Source organism: Arvicola amphibius, chromosome 9, assembly GCF_903992535.2.
Source record: "Arvicola amphibius chromosome 9, mArvAmp1.2, whole genome shotgun sequence".
In the NCBI taxonomy this organism is placed as follows: Eukaryota; Metazoa; Chordata; class Mammalia; order Rodentia; family Cricetidae; genus Arvicola; species Arvicola amphibius.
In genome coordinates, this window is record NC_052055.2 from 40,714,322 (window position 1) to 40,735,322 (window position 21,001).

Here is a 21,001-nt window from a genome sequence, read left to right on the forward strand (position 1 = left end):
ATGACGGCTGCTGACTATCCAGCGTTTGGGAGAGATGAAGAAGCGGTGCTGCTCCTCGAGAGGACCCATCACCGGCACGATCCGCGTTGGCTGTTGCCGGTGTCCCCTCATGTCTGCCTGGCCTGCGTACTGGAGCTGCTGCCGGAGCCCAGCGTGTCGGTGCGACCTAAATCCTCCCCCGTGGATCTGGCCCGGCCATTTCCCTCACCCCCCTCAGCAAGCCGGTTTCTCAGAACTAGGCTTTACTGAAAGGAAACCCACACCCTATACGCTTCCCCTAGGCTCTCCCCTCTCTCGGCTGCAGCGGCCATTGCTGTCCCCACATTTGGTCTCCCCTGCAGCCCGCTTCCTCACCCCCTCGGTCCAGGTCGACCTTCCCTCAGCGGGTGCTGCCTGTGGCTTATCCTGTCTTAGTGAGCCTGCCCCTGGGTGCACTGAGTCTAGATGAGCCCCGGAGCCATGTACACCTCTAGAGTTCAGCGCCCAACACCATTCCCTCCCCTCCCCACACCACCTGCTCCCATGTTTGCTGCCCTTCTCCATCTTTAAGAAATAGTTCCGACTCAGCTCTTCCACCCCACTTCCTTTTAGCCCTAGAAAAATGGGTGAGAGGCTGTTTTGAGCTTTGCGATAACAGGAATGGCGACAGGCCGAGGTTCCTGACAGGCAGAAGTGGGGTGTATGGGAAGTTTTTTTTTTTTTTTTTTTTTTAGACAGGGTTTCTCAGTAGCTATGGAGCCAGTCCTGGAACTCGCTCTGCAGACCAGCCTGGCCTCGAACTCACAGAGATCCTCCTGCCTCTGCCTCCTGAGTGCTGGGATTAAAAAGGCATGCACTACCACCACCGGCTTGGGAAGCCAGTTTTGATAGGCAGAAGTCCATACACTTACCTTAGTAATGCTGCTAGTTTAAGACAGCATCTCATAGATATTCCAGGATGACCTTGACCTCACAGAGATCTGCCTGCCTCTGTGACCCCCCAGATGCCGGGATTAAAGGCTCACATTGCCATGCCTAATGTTTCACCTCTTTTCTTGGCCTGACTTTTGTCTTGGGCATTTCACAGGAACTGTACAGGGAACTGGCCAGTGTGAGCGTTTATGTGTTTTCTCTGTCTACTGCTGAGGCTCATGAAGGGTTCCCAGAATCCTTCCCTGGGAATGTTGAAGAGGAACGAGCCTGGGCATTAGCAATGCCTACTTAGAGACTTGGATTTGGGTCCCTGGGAAAGTCTCTGAGCCTGTTTTCCTCATCCACAAAATAGGGCCAATATCGGTTTTTGCTTGCTTCACCAAATTGTTAGGCTGAGATGTGTTGGTGGCACACATTTGTAATTACAGCACTTGGGAGATAGAGGCATGAGGAGCAATTCAAAGCTAGCCTCAGCTACACAGTGAGTTTGAGGACAACCTGGGCTACATGAGACAAAAGAATGTCTCCCCTCCAAATGTATTGGTGCAGAAGAGTGACTGGAAATATGTGTTATGTAAATATAAGGTAGGAACATTAGTTTCTATATACTTCTATATAAATATGAATTCTTTATAAATGTGTGAAATAATCATGCATTTATCCATGCTCCCACTGGGGAGTATGGCTCTCCCCACAGTTTAAATGGCTGCTGTAGTATTTTGGGCTATTTGATTATATTTGGTTGCCAACGAATACTTCTCTTCATCCGCTCAAAGTTGGTGCGCAAGAAGCACGTGGTGTTCTGCTTCCAAGATGCTCTCGTGAGACACACCTCCTTGGTCACACAGCTGGTAGCTCAGGACCAGAGAGTCTGCATCCGTTTGGTACGCGTACTTTTTGGTGAGCATCAACGGGAAAACTGTCATGAACTTGGCCTGTGGAGCGTGTTTTTCCCTCGGAGGATTTGGAAAGACGACTTAGATGTTTTGTATCATATGGCCGTTAACTAGCAAGTTTTGTTATACTCATAGCAAGATGCCTCCCTTCCTAAGCTACCCGAGTCATTTCATGGTAACTGTCCTTATTAGATCTAAGAGGCTAGTGAATTATGGGAAGTGGGTGAGTCCTCCTGTACAGTTGGGGTTCTGCTCAGGATTGGAGGCCTGGAATGGAGTCTGCTGACCTTGGTTATGATACTCAACATGTTGCTTTTTCATGTGCCTTGGTTTCTTTCCCTGTAAAGTGAAGTGGGTCCTTCTTTTATATGAGTCCAGTGTCTGGTGGAACGAGTCCGTGTAGGGAGGATGTTAACATGCATTCGGTGTTCTGTGTTGAGGTTTTCCGTGCTTTCAACTGCCCGCTTAGACCTTTGTGGGAGATAGGATGATCTTTGCAGAAAGTAACAGCCCAAATTCATCTTTTCACCCTTAGATGTGTCAGACTCCAGAGCACACCGTCTGTTTGCTGTGCACATGGACTATCTTAGACTGGCCGTTGAGGAGTCTAGGTGTTGCCGAGGGTAGAATTTAGCAAGGGCATTACTTAAAACTGCCGGTTTGAGAATGAAGCCTGCCTTTGAGGAACTGTATCTTAGGCGGCTCTGTTAACCACACGTTCCTTGCCTTACTCTGCTCCAAGGGCTGATGAACAGCGTGGAAGATGGGAGCGTAGCAGACCTCTGTACTGAAGGTAAGGCGCGCCTACCGGAACTGTGGTGCCTGCCATTCACACTGAACCCTGGTGGCGGAGGCTGTCGTGAGACTGCCCACTTCGGGACACAGGAGGGAACCCAGTCAGTTCATAAGGAGCTCCAGGCTTCTCCTGAGCATCAGCTCTTTGCTAAGTCCTGCATTAGGTATTAGGGACATTAGGGGTAAGATGTGGCCCCTGCCTTCTAAGAGTCTACAGTCCAGAGTGTAACGGTAAAAATAAAAACGCTGCTGTTTCCCCGAGGGGCGCAGCGGCAGAAATGCTGCAGGTCCCCGAGTGGCTGCAGGCAGCGGGCAGCAGGTCCTGAGACCAGGGAGCCGCATGGTGGGTGAGAGACCAAGACGGATTGGCATGCCATGCAGAGAAAGTGGATATTTATTTAGTGGGTTATAGAAGGGAAGGGGAAAATGGGGAGAAAGGGAGAAGGGAGAAGAGCAGAGAGAGAGAGAGGCAGAGAGAGAAGGGGAGGGGAGAAGTGGGGAGAAAGGAGCCAGACAGAAGCTGCCTCTTTGGGAGAAAGAAAGGGCTGCAGGCAGGAAGGCCAGTCTGCCTGCCTCTGAGGTGGAGGGGGGGGGGGGAAGGAGTGGGCGGGGCCTGTCTCTTAAAGGGGCAGGACAGACCACTACACAGAAAAGAGATTGACTGGTAAGTAAGTGGGGTTGACGAGTGCTGTTACAAAGGCACGCATGATGGCTGTGCGCTGGGCATAGTGGTGCATGCCTTTAATACCAGCATTCTGGTGGCAGAGACAGGAGGATTTCTGTGGGCTTGAGGCTGGCCTGGTTTGTATATTGAGTTCCAGGACAGCCAGGACTACCCAGGGAGACCGCACCCGCCCCCCACCAAACAAAAGAAGAAAAGAAAGGAAGGAAGACATGGCCAACACAATATTTTTGAGCTCTGTGTGGTGGTTCATGCTTGTAATCCCAGCACTTGGTAGGTAGAGGCAGAGGTATCCGTAATTCAAGGACATCTTTGGCTCCTTACCATCCTGAGCTACCTAAGGACCTGTTTCAAACAAACAATAGGGCTGAGAGATGACTCAGTGGTTTAGAGCACTTGTTGCCCTTGCAGAGGGCTGGGTTCAATTCCTAGCACCCATATGGTAGCTCACAACCATCTGCAATTCCATTTCCAGGGACTCAGTGCCCTCTTCTAACCTCCCTAGGCACTAGGCATGTGCCTGAGTTTGGGTTTCTATTGCTGTGAAGAGACACCATGACCCCAGAAACTCCTATGAAGGAAAACATTTAATCGCGGTGACTCACTTACAGTTCATATTGAAGTTTATTTTGGGGTTAAGCCCACTAAACCTCTCAGGGTTCAGAAAGATTTGCCATAGCAGGCAAAAACCGGTTAATTGGTAAATGAAATAAATTAGCTCACATCACTCTTTATCAAGGCCCATCTTTCCGTGGCCTCTTCAATGCCCACACTGTTCCTCGCTCTTTGCTGTGCCTGTTGTTCTCGCTGTGCTTGCTGCTGTTCCCCCTTCATGAGGTTTCCAGTCTATATAACCCACACCAACATTAGCAACGGTTTCAACATGCTTTTCTTTCTTTCTTTTATTTTATTTTTGATTTTTTTTTGGTTTTTCGAGACAGGGTTTCTCTATGGCTTTGGAGCCTGTCCTGGAACTAGCTCTTGTAGACCAGGCTGGCCTCGAACTCAGAGATCCGCCTGCCTCTGCCTCCCAAGTACTGGGATTAAAGGCGTGCGCCACCACGGCCCGGCTGGAACTAGCTCTTGTAGACCTCGAACTCACAGAGATCCACCTGTTTCTGCCTCCCTGTAGCTTGAATTTTGACTATAATTATAAAACCTTATAAAGAGGGCACCAGTTTTTCATAACAAGCTCTGTGACTGCTGGAGAGAAGATTCTCTTCAAGGACACACTTAGAAACCTTTAGACTGTTTATGTGTGTCCGGAACTGGTCAGTTTTGTTATTGAGTTCAATGCTGTCCTTCACCATATTCTGAGATGGTTAATTTTATCACAGAGTTCATTTTTTCCCTTGTCAGTCTACCCAGGGATGCAGGAGCATCATTTTCCTTATTTTCCCACAAATTGGTTGGTCATGGTGGTGCACACCTTTAATCCCAGCACTGGGTAGGCAGAGGCAGGCGGATCTCTGAGTTCGAGGCCAGCCTGGTCTACAAGAGCTACTTCCAGGACAGGCTCTAGAAACTACAGGGAAACCCTGTCTAGAAAAACCAAAAAATAAAAAAACCAAAAAAACCCCCCAAGCAAACAAAAAAGAGTTTTTCAGTAACTGGAGAGGTTTCAGTAACCATAGGTGTTGACAAATTGGAAAGCCTATGCTTAAAAAGTTCATCCTTGCTGGGTGGTGGTGGTATGAGCCTTTAATTCAGCACTCAGCAGAGACAGGTGGATCTCTGTGAGTTTAAGGCCTGCCTTGTTTACCTAGTGAGTTCCAGGACAGCCAGAGATACACAGAGAAACCATGTCTCAAAAAACAACAACAAAAATTCATCCCTTTACTTCTCTAGATCCACCTCTGGTACCAACATCTGTTAGCATTCCCTAAAGGAATAGAATTTTTTTTAAATATTTATTTATTTATTTATTATGTATACAATATTCTGTCTGTGTGTATGTCTGCACGCCAAAAGAGGGCACCAGACCCCATTAGAGATGGTTGTGAGCCACCATGTGGTTGCTGGGAATCGAACTCAGGACCTTTGGAAGAGCAGGCAATGCTCTTAACCACTGAGCCATCTCTCCAGCCCCAGGAATAGAATTTACTGAATAAATTTGTCTGTCTGTTTATATCTATCTATCTGTCTGTCTGTCTGCCCACCCATCCATCCATCCATCCATCCATCCATCCATCCATCCATCTATCTATAGAGAAATGATTTATTAAAGTGGCTTACAGGCTGTGGTCCAACCAGTCCAATAATGGCTGCCTACCAACAGATGGTCCAAGAATCCTAATAGTGTTCAGTCCGTGAGGCTGGATGTCTCATTGGGGATCCAGAACCCCAAAGAGGTGAGCTTCTAATGGCAGGAAAAGAACGGACTTGTCAGTGGGAGCAAGAGGCAAAGAAAGAGCTTCCTCCTTCCATGGCCTTTAATATAGGCTGCCAGAAGAAGACATGGCCCAGATTTAAGGTTTATCTCTCCCCTCAAGAGATCTGAATTCCAGATTACAAGTGGGTCTTCCCGCTTCAAATGATTTAACTAAGAAAAAAATCCCTCGCAGGTGTGCCCAGCCACTTGGGTTTTAGTTAATTCCAGATATAGTCAAGTTGACAACCGAGAATAGTCATCGCAGACGACAAGGGTGCTGGAGTGGAACGAGTCTCGCCGAGAGTGAGAAGTGGGCCAGTTAGGTCAGAAACCATTCCAGTTGTTTGAACAGAAAAACAAAACCAACAAAAACATTTTAAAGGATTTATTTTTGAGACAGGGTTTCTCTGTGTAACAGCCATAGCTGTCTTGTAACTAGTTCTGTAGACCAGGCTGATCTTGAACTCACAGAGATCCTCCTGCCTCTGCCTCCTGAGTGCTGAGATCAAAGGCATGTGCCACCGCCACCCAGAAAGAATTTTTAAGTAGGTAACTGAAGACACAAAAAGTTTTCTCTAGAGGCAGTTACTGTAGAGAGCAGCTTCCACTCCTGGGGCTGCATCTCTGAAGGAGAGGTTAGAGTTGTTAAAACTTAGAAGTTTGGAGGGCGAGCCGGGTGGTTGTGGTGCACGCCTTTAATCCCAGCATTCTGGGGGCAGAGGCAGGTGGATCTCTGTGAGTTCAAGACCAGCCAGGTACAGAGTGTGAGTTCCAGGATAGTCAGAGCTATACAGAGAAACCCTGTCTTGAAAAAAAAAAAAAACAAACCAATAGAAAAAGGAGTTTGGCGGGTGAGTCCTGTGTATGAAACAGTATACTACTTAGATACTGTTGAGCCGTGGAATTTGCCTGGTACCCAGGTCTGAGGCAGGGTGTCGACCAGAAGTGTCTATCAGTGGGTGTCTTCTAGGGAAGAGGGGTGCAAAGAAGCTGATTCTGGAAAAACTGCAGGCTTAATTCAGCTCCTGTGGTGGAAAGGCATTGTTCCAATTAAGATAAGGAAGTTTTAGGGAAATAGTCCTCAGTGTAGGAAGCAGACAGTGAACAAAATAAATAAATAAAAAGAAGCAAAGGGAACAGCTCACTCTTTCCACTGTCCGTTATTGGCAGACATTAATTCAGCCTCACCCTCCCCAAATAACATCCAAAGGGTGGGTTTGGAGCTAAAAGACCATATATTGTGGGTTGGATTATGTCACTCCCCCAACCCCCAAACTCATATGTTGAAGCCCTAATTTCCAGGACCTCATATCTTTTTGGAGACAGAACCTCCAAAGAGACAAGTTAAAATGAGGCCAGCGAGTGTGGTCCTAATTTAGTCTGACCAGTGTCTTTATAGGGCAGACGTTGAACACACAGAGAGACACTTAGTATGTACTTGTACAAAGAAGAGGCCTTGGGAGGACACAGAAGGCAGGCAGGCATCTGCAAACCTGGGAAAAGGCCACATAGTGCATTTCCAGCCTCCAAAAACCATAAGAAAATAAATTTTGGTTGTTTGATGTACTTCATCTGTGGTATTTTTACTATGGAATTCCCAAAGAGCTAATACAGGATATAAAAATTCTCCAACAGTAAGAGGAGTGTTTCCACTCACTCATTGGTTCCTGACCCATGTATTCCATGGTGCAGAGGGTGCTTTATGTCCCATGCAAGGAAGGTGCCCACCCTTTCAGAGTGGTGACCTCTCAACGATGCCATAACTGACTCTATTTGTTTGATTTCCTTTTTGAGACAGGGTTTCTCTGTGTAGCCTTGGGACCTCTTCTGGGACTCTCTCTGTAGACCAGGCTGGCCTCGAAATCACAGAGATCCAGCTACCTCTGCCTCCTGGGTGCTGGGATCAAAGGTGTGCACCACCACCCGGTGCCATAACTGAGTTTTTATAGGCTGTTCCATGTTGTTAGTTCCAGGCCCACATTGGTTTCAGGTGGTGAAATATAGGACAAGATCAGTGGATTTCATGAGCTTAAGCCCCTTTGTGTACTTCTGCTGCGGTGAGATGAGTTCTCTGATCAAAAGGATGCTGTGTGGAATACCACGGCAGTGAACAAGGATTCTGTGAATTTATAGATGAGCTGCTGGCAGAATGAGCATGGGTTAGGAAGGTAAACCCATGGTCAGAATGTGTGTATTCCAGTGGGGACAAATTTGTGCCTTCCCGCCATCCAAGGGCACAGTATATAATCTACCCATTGCCATGTGAATGGTCCCCTCAGGGAATAGTGCTGCACTGTAAGCTTAGAGTTGGTCTCTGCTATCTGTGGATTAAACATTCAGTTGTAACAGGGCTGGAGAGATGGTTCAGTGGTTAAGAGCATTGACTGCTCTTCCAGAGGTCTTGAGTTCAATTCCCATTAACCATATGGTGGCTCACAACCATCTATAATGAGATCTGGCGTCCTCTTCTGGCGTTCTGGCATACATGGAGGCAGAATGTTGTATACATAATAAATAAGTCTTTTAAAAAAAGTAATTAGCCCAGCCTTCAGGTGAAGTCCATGTTGAGCCCATCCAAGCACAGCCTCTAGGTCTGCCAGCACAGCCGCGTTATAAATGTGTCTATTAAACAAACGCTGGGGGTGCAGAGAGGAGAAGGATGAACATCCGTATATGCCATTCTGTGACCTTGGGTGTTCAGAACCTCCTTTGTAACAGATACTCCCTAGAAAATGCTCACATAAGACACAGATCTTGTCAGCTGATCTACTTATTTTGTCTTTCCCATGTTTGTGAACATCCCACAAGTCAATGTGATCTGTGTTTTTTTCTGACAACATCTGTCCAGACAAATATGTGGACAGACATTTATTGTTTGTTTGTTTGTTTGTTTTTGGTTTTGGGGGACAGGGTTTCTCTGTAGCTTTGGAGCCTGTCCTGGAACTAGCTCTTGTAGACCAGGCTGGCCTCAGACTCACAGAGACCCACCTGCCTCTGTCTCTCGAGTGATGGGATTAAAGGCGTGCGCCACCAGCGTCCAGCTGGACACACATTTATTACTTTAAGTTCTGGCTACTGGAGGAACTTCTTCCGTCCTCTCTCTCTCTTTCTTCCTTCCCTCCTCCCTTCCTCTCTTTTAATTTCTTTTCTTTTCTTTGTTTGAAACAGGGTCTTGTGTAACCCAAACTGGCCTTAAACTCTTGTAGCTGAGGATAACTTTGAACTTGGGATCCCACTTAGTGCTGGGATTATAGGGTGTGTCACCGCACTCAGTTTTGAGTGGTCCTGAAAGCTGAACCTAGGGTTTCATGCATGCCAGGCAAGTATTTTCCCAACCGAGCCTTCCTGGGTGGGATTTTCGCTCGTGAGCACCACTGCAGTGACTCACTTTTAGCCGGTGCCGACGTATCATACAGAGCCCTTACCAGACCCCTCCGAATGTCCCTTGAGGCACTGGGGGAAACTGGAAAGTGCCAGGAGGACCTGATTCTTTTTCCTGGTCCTTGTTTGCTTCCTGCTGCATCTCGGCTTTAGGGGTGCTGTCTTAGACTGCTTCTTTTTTTTTTTTTTTTTAAAAAAGAATTTTATTTATTATGTATACAGTGTTCTGCCTGCATGCTTGCCTGCAGGCCAGAAGAGGGCACCAGATCTCTTTACAGATGGTTGTGAGCCACCATGTGATAGCTGGGAATTGAACTCAGGACCTCTGGAAGAGCAGCCAAAGCTCTTAACTGCTGAGCCATCTCTCCAACCCTGTTAGACTGCTTCTTTGTTCCAACAATGGTGGAACATTCCAGCAATGGCTATAAATCCACATTGCAGTTTTTCCTAACCATTTCATGCTTCATAAAAGTGCTAGCAGAAACATCTCAATTGTATAGCAAAGTAGATTTGGGGCTGGGAGATATGTTAATAATTGGCCCAGCACTCAACTTATAATTATCTTTTCTTAGATATAAAGGAGCAAACTCTGAGGAAGGAGAACAGCGGTTAAAACAAAGTAATTTCCAGCCCTGGCTTCACAATAGATTTACTAAGCGACTTCAGCAATGTACTCACATTTTATATTAAGAAAAATGATTTTTGGGGGGGAGGCCAGTGAGATGGCCTGGAGCGTAAGGACAGCTACTGTCGAAGCCTGATGCCCTGGGTTCAGTTCCTAGGACTCACATAAGGGAGGACGAGAACTGGCTTCCAAAGGTGGTTGACCTACACACACACACACACACACACACACACACACACACACACACCCTACAAATGTAATAAAATGTTTTAAAAATAAAACATATTAATAGGTAAGTATATGTAAATATAGAAGGAAATTTAAATAAATTATATATATATATGCTTGTATGTGTTCACATTTAAGAACTGTTAATTCCTAATTGTTAATTCTAATTGTGATGGTGCATATCCATAATCCCAGAGTTTGGGGAGGTAGAGGCAGGAAGATCAAGGGTTCAAGATCAAACTTGGTTATATCATGAGTTCAAGGCTATTCTGGACTACATCAGACCTTGTTTCAAAGCAAACAATAAATAAATAATAAAGGTACTTGGGTTTTTGTAGAGACCCTGATTGGTCTGGAATGGGACTTGGGTACTAGTGCTTTCTTATTCTTGTTTTGGTGTTGTTGAAGGTTGAATCCAGGACACCACACGTGGTAAGCAGGCAACTCCCCCCATTGTCATGGCCTCGGTTTCATATTGCTATGTTTTAAAAGCCTAGGTGATCCTGCTGTGCAGCCTGAGTTGGGAACGGCTCATCCAGAACATGTCATGGCCTCGGTTTCATATTGCTATGTTTTAAAAGCCTAGGTGATCCTGCTGTGCAGCCTGAGTTGGGAACGGCTCATCCAGAACAATGAAGGTTGGCACATGCACCTTAATGAGGGAGATAGCAAAACCGACACCATTTGCAACAAGCTAGTTACTGTCGTGCTTTTAGTCTGAGTAGAGGGGCTGTGATAGCGGGATCATAGGCGTGCGGCTGTCTTCTGGTTTGTAATGTGGTGGTGTCTCTTCAGTTCTTATCCAGCTCACCACCCAGCTGAAGCTGGAGCAGGTCATCCACTGCCTGGTGAGCGAGTGCTACAGAGAGGTGAGTATGGAGCTGTGGGTTCTTGAGACCCTCAGAGTCCTCAGATTCTATCGGAGCTAAGTCGGTCCTTCCACGTTCAGCATCCCGAATCCTGCCTCTGTGCAGTAGAGCCTCATCTTGCCTGTGGAGTCCCCCCATAGCCCATGCCGGGTATCTAAGTACAGCGCACATTTCTTTGATGAATTTATCAAGGGACTGGGGATTCTGTGTCTGGATTTGGGATTTCCACCAGTTTTGAGTTGTATGCGTGACTTGGTATCAGTATCTGAAGCAAACCTTGTACACGCATGTACATTGTGCTTTCTTTGCCATGCTCATAGCCAGTTAAACAAGACCGAGACTGAGGGATAATATCAGAACTACCTTTTTGTTTGAGTTGAAATCTTAGCATGTAGCCTTGGCTGGCCTGGAACTTGATGTGTATGTAGTTCATGCTGACGTTGAATTCATGGAGCTCTGCCTACCTTTGCCTCCTGAATGTGAGATCAAAGGTGCATACCAACTTAGAATTCTAAGCACCCAGCTTAGAATCACTATTTATTTTTCAGAAGGAAGATGAATGTTTACCTTAATCTCATTAAGAGCAATATTTATTTATATATATACATACATATATATAAAATTTTTTTTGAGACAGGATTTCTCTGTAGCTTTGGAGTCTGTCCTGGAACTAGCTCTTGTAGACCAGGCTGGCCTCGAACTCACAGAGATCCACTTGCCTCTGCCTCCCGAGTGCTGGGATTAAAGGCATGCACCACCACCACCCGGCTTAATTTTATATTGTATTTAAATGATATAATTATTTTGTTGTAATAGATTAAATTTATAATTATTGTAAATATTCATCATGATGCCATTAACACCTATTGAGCACTTGCTCTGTATTAGGCACCATGAGGTGATTTGTATGCAATATTTTTTCTTTTTCTTTTTTTTTTTGAGATCATCTACCCATATGTAGTCTAGGCATTGAACTTTTGAGCCTTTCAAGTGTTTGCATTATACACAACGATATCCAGTTTACATGAAATATCTTTTTAAATTAAAATTAAACTTTAATGTGTATGGGTGTTTTGTCTGCGTGCATACCTGTGCACCACATGCATGCCCTCAGAGACGAAAAGCTGGTGTTGGTTCTACTAGAACTGGAGTTAAAAATCATGTGGGTGCTGGGAATCAAACATGAGTCCTTTGAAAGAGCAGCTAGTACTCATAACCACGGAGGCATCTCTCTAGACCCCCTCCCCATTTTTGAGACAGGATCTTATTAATAGGCCAGGCTATCCTCGGATTCAGAGATCCCACATCTCTGCCTCCTGAGTTTACGGGATGAAAGGCAAGAGTTGCCACGCCTGTCGTGTGTGTGGTAGGAGAGCACTGCTGTTATTGGTTTCCACCAGAAGAGTCTGTGCAGTATCATCTCAGGCTGGAGAGATGGCTCAGAGGTTAAAAGGACTGGCTGCTGCTCTTCCAGAGGTCCTTAGTTCAATTCCCAGGAACCACATGTTGGCTCATAGCCATCTTTTTTTTTTTTAAAAGATATATTTATTTATTATGTATACAGTATTCTTCCTTCATGTATGCTCATATGCCACAGAGGGCACTAAATTTCATTATAGATGGTTCTGAGCTACCATGTGGTTGCTGGGAATTGAACTCAGGACCTCTAAAAGAGCAGCCAGTGCTCCCAACCTCTGAGCCGTCTCTCCAGCCCCCCTCACAACTACCTATAATGAGATCTGGTGCCATTTGTGGCACATGGACATACATGCAGGTAGAACACTGTATATATAATAAATAAAAGAAAGAAAAGGTTTTTAAAAAGCCAGGAAAGGTTACTCTCCCTGTAAAGCAAAAAACATAGTGCTGGTCACACACAGAGTGTTCATTAAAAACAGCATGGTGTTGCAGCTTGTAATACCCAGCCACAGCTACATAGAGTTTAGGTTAGCATGGGCAATGTGAGATCTCAAAAAACAAAATAGTAAAGGTTCATATCCATCATAAGGTCAGTAAAATAGAAATGATTACTCAAGTCATGTGACACTCATTTATTATGCTGGGAATATAGTTCCATGGCATAGTGAAGTCCTGTGTTTAATCCTCAGTACTACATCCACAAAAAGGTAATTGAATGTTCAATAACAGTAGCTAAAATATGTACATATATACATTTAAAGTCTGTAAATGGAGTCTCTCATTCATTTCCCAGCCACCTGGACACAAATAATCACACAAAAACTGTATTAATTACAACACCATTTGGCTGATGTCTCAGGTGTATTTCTAGCTAGCTCTTAAATCTTTTTTTTTAAGATTTTATTTATTTATTATGTATATAACATTCTGCCTCCATGTATGCCTGCAGGCCAGAAGAGGGCACCAGATCTCAGTACAGATGGTTGTGAGCCACCATGTGGTTGCTGGGAATTGAACTCAGGTCCTCTGAGTGCTCTTAACCACTGAGCCATCTCTCCAGCCCCTTAAATCTTAAATTAACCCATTTATCTTATATTTTACCACGAGGCTTGTGGTTTGTAACCTCTTGCTTCTTGGGCAGCTACATGGTATCCTCTTGACTCCACCTATTTTCTCTCTCTATCTTTATTTGGATTTCTCACCTGTCTTTATTCTGTCCTGCCATAGACCAAAGCAACTTTATTCATTAACCAATAAAAGCAACACATGAACAGAAGGACATCCCACATCGAGTCAGTGTTTTTTTTTTTAAAGATTTATTTATTTTTTATGTATACCATGTTCTCTCTGCATGTATGCCTGCAGGCCAGAAGAGGGCACCAGATCTCTTTACAGATGGTTGTGAGCAACCATGTGATAGCTGGGAATTGAACTCAGGACCTCTGGAAGAGCAGCCTGAACTCTTAACCTCTCAGCCATCTCTCTAGGCCTAGAGTCAGTGTTTTATCTTTATGAGACTCCCAGGTTTTATCTTCCAGTTTCTGGTTCTAAAGGAAGCAAAAAAAATACTTACCTATTTATATATTTTGTATTTTAAAACATTTTATTACATGTGACTGTGTGTTTGTGTGTGTGTATGTGTGTGATTGAGCCTAGGACCTCAAGCATGCTAGACAAGTGTTCAACCACCAAGCTACATTCTCAAACCAGAATATGTTAATATTAGTACAGTTTAACAAGCGTGTCCTGAGCCAGGTTCTGAGGCCTTGGAGAGGAATCTGACTTGGTTCCCTCCTCCAGGTGCTCCCAGTTGAAGGGAGGAGACAGAGTCTTAGCTAAAGTTAACTGTGGTAAGAGACAGGCATAACAGGCACTAGTCTGGGTAGGGCAAGGTCATCATCGGAGGTCAGCCATGACTCTGACGTGTTCACTTTCTGCAGCTGTGTTGCATGCCCTCCATGGGAGGCAGCCTGGCCATCATGACTCTTCTCGGCAAGCTGGTGGATGCCGTTTCTGGTTTGGCGGATGAGCTTGTAATGGAGCACGGTGAGTTTCTTGTGGAGAGGGTGGAGAGGGTGGCTCCCACCCTTTACCTGCCTTGGTCACATTGCCACTTGAGTGTCCTGAGAACCGTGCGTGCTTGGGAAGGCGTAACTTTCCTTACTGTTTTCTTGCTTGGTTTTTTTTTTGTGTGTGTGTTTCTTTGGGTTTTTTTGTTTTTTTTGTTTTGTTTTGTTTTTAAATCTGCAGTGTGTGCTCCTTATTGGTCAGTTTGAAAACAAAACAAAAGAAAAAAAACAGTTTCTGAGTTTCTTGATTCTGGTCTTGGGCTTTTTCTTTTCTTTTCTTTCTTTTTTTTTTTTTGGGCAGGGTCTCAACTCACAGTTTTCTCTCAGTCTAGGGAGTACTGGAATTAGAGGTGTGCACTACAAATGAACTAAGGGCTTATCATGACCTTCCTTTTAGGTGAAAAAAAAATTCATTCTGGGATATAGAAGCACTTTTAGATTTTATTTATTTAGAGTGTTTGTGAGGGTGCACATGTGTGTGCAGCCATGTACGTGCCGCAGAGAGTTTGTGGAATGCAGAGAACAACTCTTGGGAGTCATTTTCTCCTGCCAGCTTGTGGGATCTGGGGATCAGGCTCAGGTCATCACGTTTCCAGGCACGCCCCCTACCCACCACTCACAGACCCAGAAGCACTCTAGAAAAGATCGGTGGCATGCAAATCGCATCTCCAGAGGGCCTTCCTTTAAGTTCTGACTTTTTCTTTTGGTTGTGCATTTAGAAAGCATCTTTCTTCCTTTCTTTCTTTCTTCCTTCCTTTCTCTCTCTCTCTCTCTCTCTCTCTCTCTCTCTCTCTCTCTCTCTCTCTCTCTCTCTCTCTCTTTCTTTCTTTCTTTTTTGGTAGGGAAATCACTATTACCTCACTGAAGGCCCAAAGAGAGTGTCACATCCCCCGGAGCTGGAGTTATACTGTCATGTGAGCCCCTTGATGTGGGTGCTGGGACCTGATCTCAGGTCCTCCGTAAGAGCAGCAAGTGCTCTTTAACTCTGAGCCGTTTCTCCAGCCTCTAGTTTGAAGTATATAGTAACTGACGTAAGATTCCTTGTTTGTGGCTGGAGCGATGGCTGAACGACTAACACTGGAGTTTGGTTCCCAGTACCCACATCGGGTAGCACAAAGCCGCCTGTAGCTCTTGATCTGACACCCTCTTCTGCCCTCTTTGGGCTCCTGCCCTCTGCATTCACATGCTCAAACCCACCCGCAGACACGGCATTAAAAACAAAACTTAAAAGATTGCTTCTACTTTTCTGGATAGGCACGTTGATGGAGCATCTGCTGAGGGGCTTGGTTTACCCCAATGAGGCAGTGCAGGCCTCCGTCTGCTACCTTTATGGGAAGCTCTACTCCTCGCCGACGGCAGCTGAGATGCTTGCAGGCCATTTCCGGGAGAAGCTGTGTCCCCTCTTCCTTTCCACCCTGGACAATGCCCAGACAAAGGACCTACAGTTCAACTGTCTGGGTAAGACGGTGCTGGCGGGTAAAGGAAGACGCTCTCGAATGAGAACTTTCGATTCTGGCTGTTGCAGGTGGAGCGGAGGTTTGCTGCATTGGAGAGGGCAGAAGGCAGGTCTGGGAGAGACGATTCATAGAGTGGGTGAAAGATGCCTACATTTGGTGTGGCACTTTAAGAATGTTGTGTTTGGGATAAAAAGCTGAAAGGAAATAGAGGGTATTTTTCTTTGAGTCTTTGCTGCCTGAACTTGCTGTCGAGGTTAATTGTTATACCATACAGTTTTCATCTCCTGGACAGTCACTCTCCTAGTCAGAAAAATCCTCTATGTCCTCTTCTGGCCTCCAGGGTAAAGGTCTGGTTTCCCTGCTTTTTATATAGGCGGCTTCTTCCTCTTTCTCTTCCTATTCTTCCTCCTCCTCTATTTGAGACAGTGTCTCAGTATATAGCCTAGGCTGGCCTTCAACCTTGTCATGGAGGACTGAGTGTGGGCTACTTTTGGAGCAGGAGCTAGAGGGAAAAGCAGCATCTGTGTGACCACAGCTGCTTTTCACAGCCTATGCCAAGAGCGGTCAGGAACAGCCCAGCCACTCAGAGAGTGTTAATTCTGAGCCAGGCTGTGTGCTGGACTCTTGGATCACAAAGATGGTCAGACCCAGCTTCTATCCTGTGGGGACTCACAGGCCATGTGCAGGACAGACATGGACGGCTAGGATACAATGTGGCATCCTGACATAGAGCTGAAAAGAGGGTGAGGAAGGCAGAGCACTGGAGAGGCTTCCTGTAGGGAAAGATGCTTAGACTGAGCCTGTGTGTGCGTGGGGGGAATGGGAGGGAGGGAAGTAACATGGGCAAAAGCACCAGGCATGAAGCAGCCCTGATGGGTAGCTTGTGACAAGACAGTGTTGGAATCAGAGAAGATTAGCGTTCAGAGGGGCATTAAGTTGAAATCCTGGATGCTCCCAGAGCTGGCCTAGGGAAAGAAGAGGGAAATCTCAGCTGGTGGTACATTTTAAATCCTATCTCTTCTCTGGAGCCTTTCTCTCCAAATAGGTATGCAGTTTTATTCTTATTTTTTTAAGCTTTTTTTAGATGTATTTATTTTTATTTTATGCGTATGAGTGTTTTGCTTCTCTGTATGCTCAAGTGCCACATGCACAAAGAGCCTGCAGAGGCCAGAAGAGGGAATCAGATCCCCTTGACCTAGAGTCACAGATGGTCCCTGTGGGCAGTGCCACCCCTGAGTAGGCGGACCTGGGCTGTAGGAGAAGGCAAACTGAGCGAACCCTGCAAAGCCAGCCAGGAAGCAGCATTCCTACATGGTTCCTAACTGGGTCTGCTTGACTCCCTGCCCTGCCTTCCCTCAGTGATGGACTCTGAGGTAGAAGTAGAAGACAAAGAAACACTTTGCTCCCTGAGTCGCTTCTGTTCAGAGTTTTATCATAGCAACAGGAAGCCAGACCAGGCCACAGCTGAATTCCTAGACTCACAGGCCTTAACAGTTAGTAGGTTCTCCTCAGCTGTTTGTGGGAGAAAGCTGGGTCACAGACAGCAAACTGATGCCTAAGCCTTCTAACCCAACTTCACATCTACAGAGACCTGAAGAAGTCTCTTGGGATGTCTGAGGGGCCGTCTTGGGAGGACGCTGGTGCCCTTCTGACCTCACTCAACCCCTCTGCACCTAGGTTTGCTAAGGCAGCTGCTGAAGTATGATCTCTTTGTGTCCGTGATCATGAGCAAGTCTGTGCTGCTCGAGAGTGCCAAGGGTGTTGAGCGGCCATTGAGAGAGACCTCGCTGCCTTTGGTGCTCAAGAAGGTAGTGGTGGGCCAGGGGTCGGAGCTCCGTTGTAGAGCATGTGCTTAGCATGTGCTTAGCATGTGGGCAGGATCAGGCATGCAAGATTACCTGGGCTACATGGGATCCTGCCTCAAAACAACAGCAGTAGCAGTGACAACAACAACAACAACAGCCATAAAGAACAAAGCAAACCCTAAACAACCTCTCAAAACAACCAGGTTTTGATGAGACAATTTAGTTGTGGTAGGACCTCAAATTTACCGTTGTTTGACCTGAATTCCTACCTTGGCTTTGTCTCTTCTTGATGATCTGCATAGAGGTCTCATTGGCCTGGGTGTTTATTATATGACAATGACTTTTTTGTTGTTTAAGATTTATTATGTTGTGTTCTGTCTGCATGTATGCCTGCAGGCCAGAAGAGGGCGCCAGATCTCATTATGGCTGGCTATGAGCTACCATGTGGTTGCTGGGAATTGAACTCAGGACCTCTGGAAGAGCAGCCAGCGCTCTTAACTGCTGAGCCATCTCTCCAGCCCCCTGGCAGTGACTTCTTACACTGAATGGCTACAAGACAAAATTAAGAAGGGAAAAGGCACATGCAGTAAGGTCCAAGGGAAACCGGACAGAGGTTCCTAAAGTCCTCTCATATGGTGCTGTAGCTCCTCCAACAGTTCGCGGTGAAAATCCATGGGAAATGTTGCCTACTGAGGGTGGTTTTTATGTCCTGGAGTTTTGCCTGGAGCAGGATGGTCACGAAGGGACCCTTTGCCTCCCACAGCCTAGGTTTCTGGGCTCCCAGAAGGACAGCAGCTGCTCACAGATGCATTGTTGTTCACATAGTTTAGTCATAGCTGCCCTCATTGGGCCCGACAGGAGCAGGACCACCCCCACAACCCAAATTCCAAATCCAGCCAAAGTTCAGTTTAGTAAACACTTCTTGCCAAGAGCAATAGCTTCAGACTAGTTACATGAACTCTTTTGACACACTCAGAAAAGCAAAGATCACAGTGGCGGACTCTTCTTTTGTTGTGTCTGTCACGTGACTTTTCGCTAATGAATCCCCGTTTATGAGTTGGTGCTCCTTTTAGAACCGTGTGTCTCTGTTGGATTTCACGTTGAGTCCTTCACTCTGTTTTCCCCTGAGTCAGGCAGAGACTCATTTCCATAGTCTATGATTGTTCTTCATGATGATTTGGGCACTTGCCCTAAGACGCTTAGGTTGGGCTCTCTGGTCTTCTTGGTGATGTGACTGGGATGCTTCTCGCTGTTTCCCCAGTTTCTCCTCTCCAGAGACGAGATCCTGCAGGTGGCCAGTTCCCACTGTATAACTGCGGTGCTGGTCCACTCCCCGGCAAAGCATGCTGCTGCCTTCATTCATGCTGACATCCCAGGTATGGGAAGCCGCCGATCTTCCTCTCTGGGGACTTGAGGATTCTGACTAGAGCTGGGAGGCCGCAGCCGCAGCTGCGGTTTCTCAGATCTCTGATAACTCACCCTGGAGGGACTGGGCAGGGCTAAGGTCAACTGTACGTCAAGCAGGCTTCCTACTAACTTATGGACTCGAGTAGTTTGTTACTGAGACTTGCCATTCATTTGACCTTTGGGGTGGCAGAAGGACCTGAGACAGGAAGGCACATGTCTGCTGAGGAGCTTTGAGGAGCCAGGAAATAAGCCTAGTGGTTATTGCAGATGTCAAACGTGGTGGTGCCCATCTTGGTTGTTTTACTTTTTGTGGTCAGGATTTCAAACAAGGACCTTGCTCGTGCTAAGTGGGTACTCTGTCCCTGATGGGCGTTCCAGCCCATCTTTATTTTATGGTTTAGGAAACTAATTTTTTTCCTAGAAAAGACACAAGCTTACATATATGGAGGCCATTACATAGTACTCACCAGACCCATGTGAATATATGCACCTCTTGTGGTAGAGGAGGTGGAAGAATGTGGAATGTATACAACTTGGAAGGGCTGTAAATGATAACTGGGGAGAATTAAGGTTCAGAAAAGGGAGATGATATTCCAAGCCAGCCAGAGCAGTCACTGGCAGAGATGAGACGTGCAGCTGAGACTGATTATCAAAGCTCTTTATTTCTAAATTGTGCTGCTGCCCATCTGCCCTTCCTGAGGGTGTGAAGACCCCAAGTTCCCATCTCTACCAAGCAGAAATGGCTTTCATTGTTTCTGTGGCTTTTTTGGGGTCCTCGGTTTCTCCATCTGTTAAAAAAGAAATACCTTCGTGACCCTGAGAGCACTTTGAAGGTTTATTTGTGAATTGGCAGTTTCTGATGGAGAAGGGTGTGTGGACAGACAGAAGGAGGAAGGGGGGATGTGTTGGCTAAAGGACCCCGACTTCCAGCTGTCATCCATTGTTCTCTCCTTCCCTGGCCAGAGTTCCTCTTCGAGCATCTTTCGGCTTCCAGCGAAGTGCTGGTCTGGTCCAGCTACAACTGCTTGATCCTCCTGGCAGAAGAACCGCTCTTCTTTTCCAAGTGCCACACAGTGTATGGTTGGTAATGGGGGCCCCGTGCCGACTTCAGGGTCATGGGCAGCGGCTGGGTCGCAGCCGCAGAGGCTGTGGAGGGGCTGGCATCCACTTTAGGGGTGCAGCACAGACACATTCCATGTGTAAACGTATCTAGGTGTTTCTGTAGAGGCTCTTCGTCAGGAAGGGGCATTCTTATTAGCCGCTCAATGAATTCTAGCTTCACACCAAACACAATTTCAAACAGTTAGATTCAGCCTTGGATTCAGTCCTCTGTGTGACCTAGATATCTGTCCTTCCAGATAGTCTCAAGATTTTCCAGTTCATCCTTCAGGGTCTTTTGAAACTGTCTTTGCTCTTCCATACTAATGATCCTATTTGGGATTTATAAAACCATATCCAGATTTTTAGACTCAAAATAGTCTTTCTTTTCTTTCTTTTTTGGTTTTTCTGTGTAGTCCTGACTATTCTGGAACTCTCTATAAGCCAGACTGGCTGTGAACTCACAGAGATCCTCCTGCCCCTGCCTACCGAGTTGCTGGGATTAAAGGCATGCTCCACCACTGCCCAGCTCTGTGTTGGATTTTTAAGGAAGGTAGACTTTTGGTGTGGATCCCTACTTGGGAGTCGGCCAGTGTCCTGTCTGCTGAGTGTGTGTGACTTTGTGCCGGTCCTTTTCTCTGAGTCCCAGTGCCTCCATCTGGAGAGGAGAGGTTGGTGAGCTGTCTCCCTCCAGCTTTGGGAGCCAGGGCCAGCCATGCTCATCAGTGGGACATGCCTAGCACTAGAACTCCGGTTGTCACCCGCTAGCCTGGGCAGCCACATTGCTGACCTGTTGGTTAATAGGGCCCTCCAGTCACTCTGCCCATTGACGTCACCCTCCCTGTCTCCTCTGCTCAGTGAGTCCAGTTGGGGCGGGACACAATGGGGCTGGCCTGGGAGGGAGAGAAGGGGCCTTTGATGGAGCTAGGCAAAAGATTCGGAGCTGGAGAGATGCTCAGTAGTTAACAGAAGACCCACGGACAGCTC

The 21,001-nt window shown here is 46.4% G+C and overlaps 1 protein-coding gene across 1 annotated transcript in view; it reads left to right on the forward strand.

Annotated features, from left to right (window-relative positions):
* Positions 1–21,001, forward strand: part of Mei1 (meiotic double-stranded break formation protein 1) — a 61,476-nt gene continuing 40,475 nt past the window's right edge. Inside the window, 9 exon segments of the mRNA XM_038342771.2 lie at positions 1–159; positions 1,689–1,812; positions 2,551–2,601; positions 10,686–10,759; positions 14,119–14,224; positions 15,502–15,705; positions 17,382–17,512; positions 18,771–18,885; positions 19,880–19,996. Coding sequence (XP_038198699.1) covers positions 1–159; positions 1,689–1,812; positions 2,551–2,601; positions 10,686–10,759; positions 14,119–14,224; positions 15,502–15,705; positions 17,382–17,512; positions 18,771–18,885; positions 19,880–19,996 — 1,081 coding nt within the window.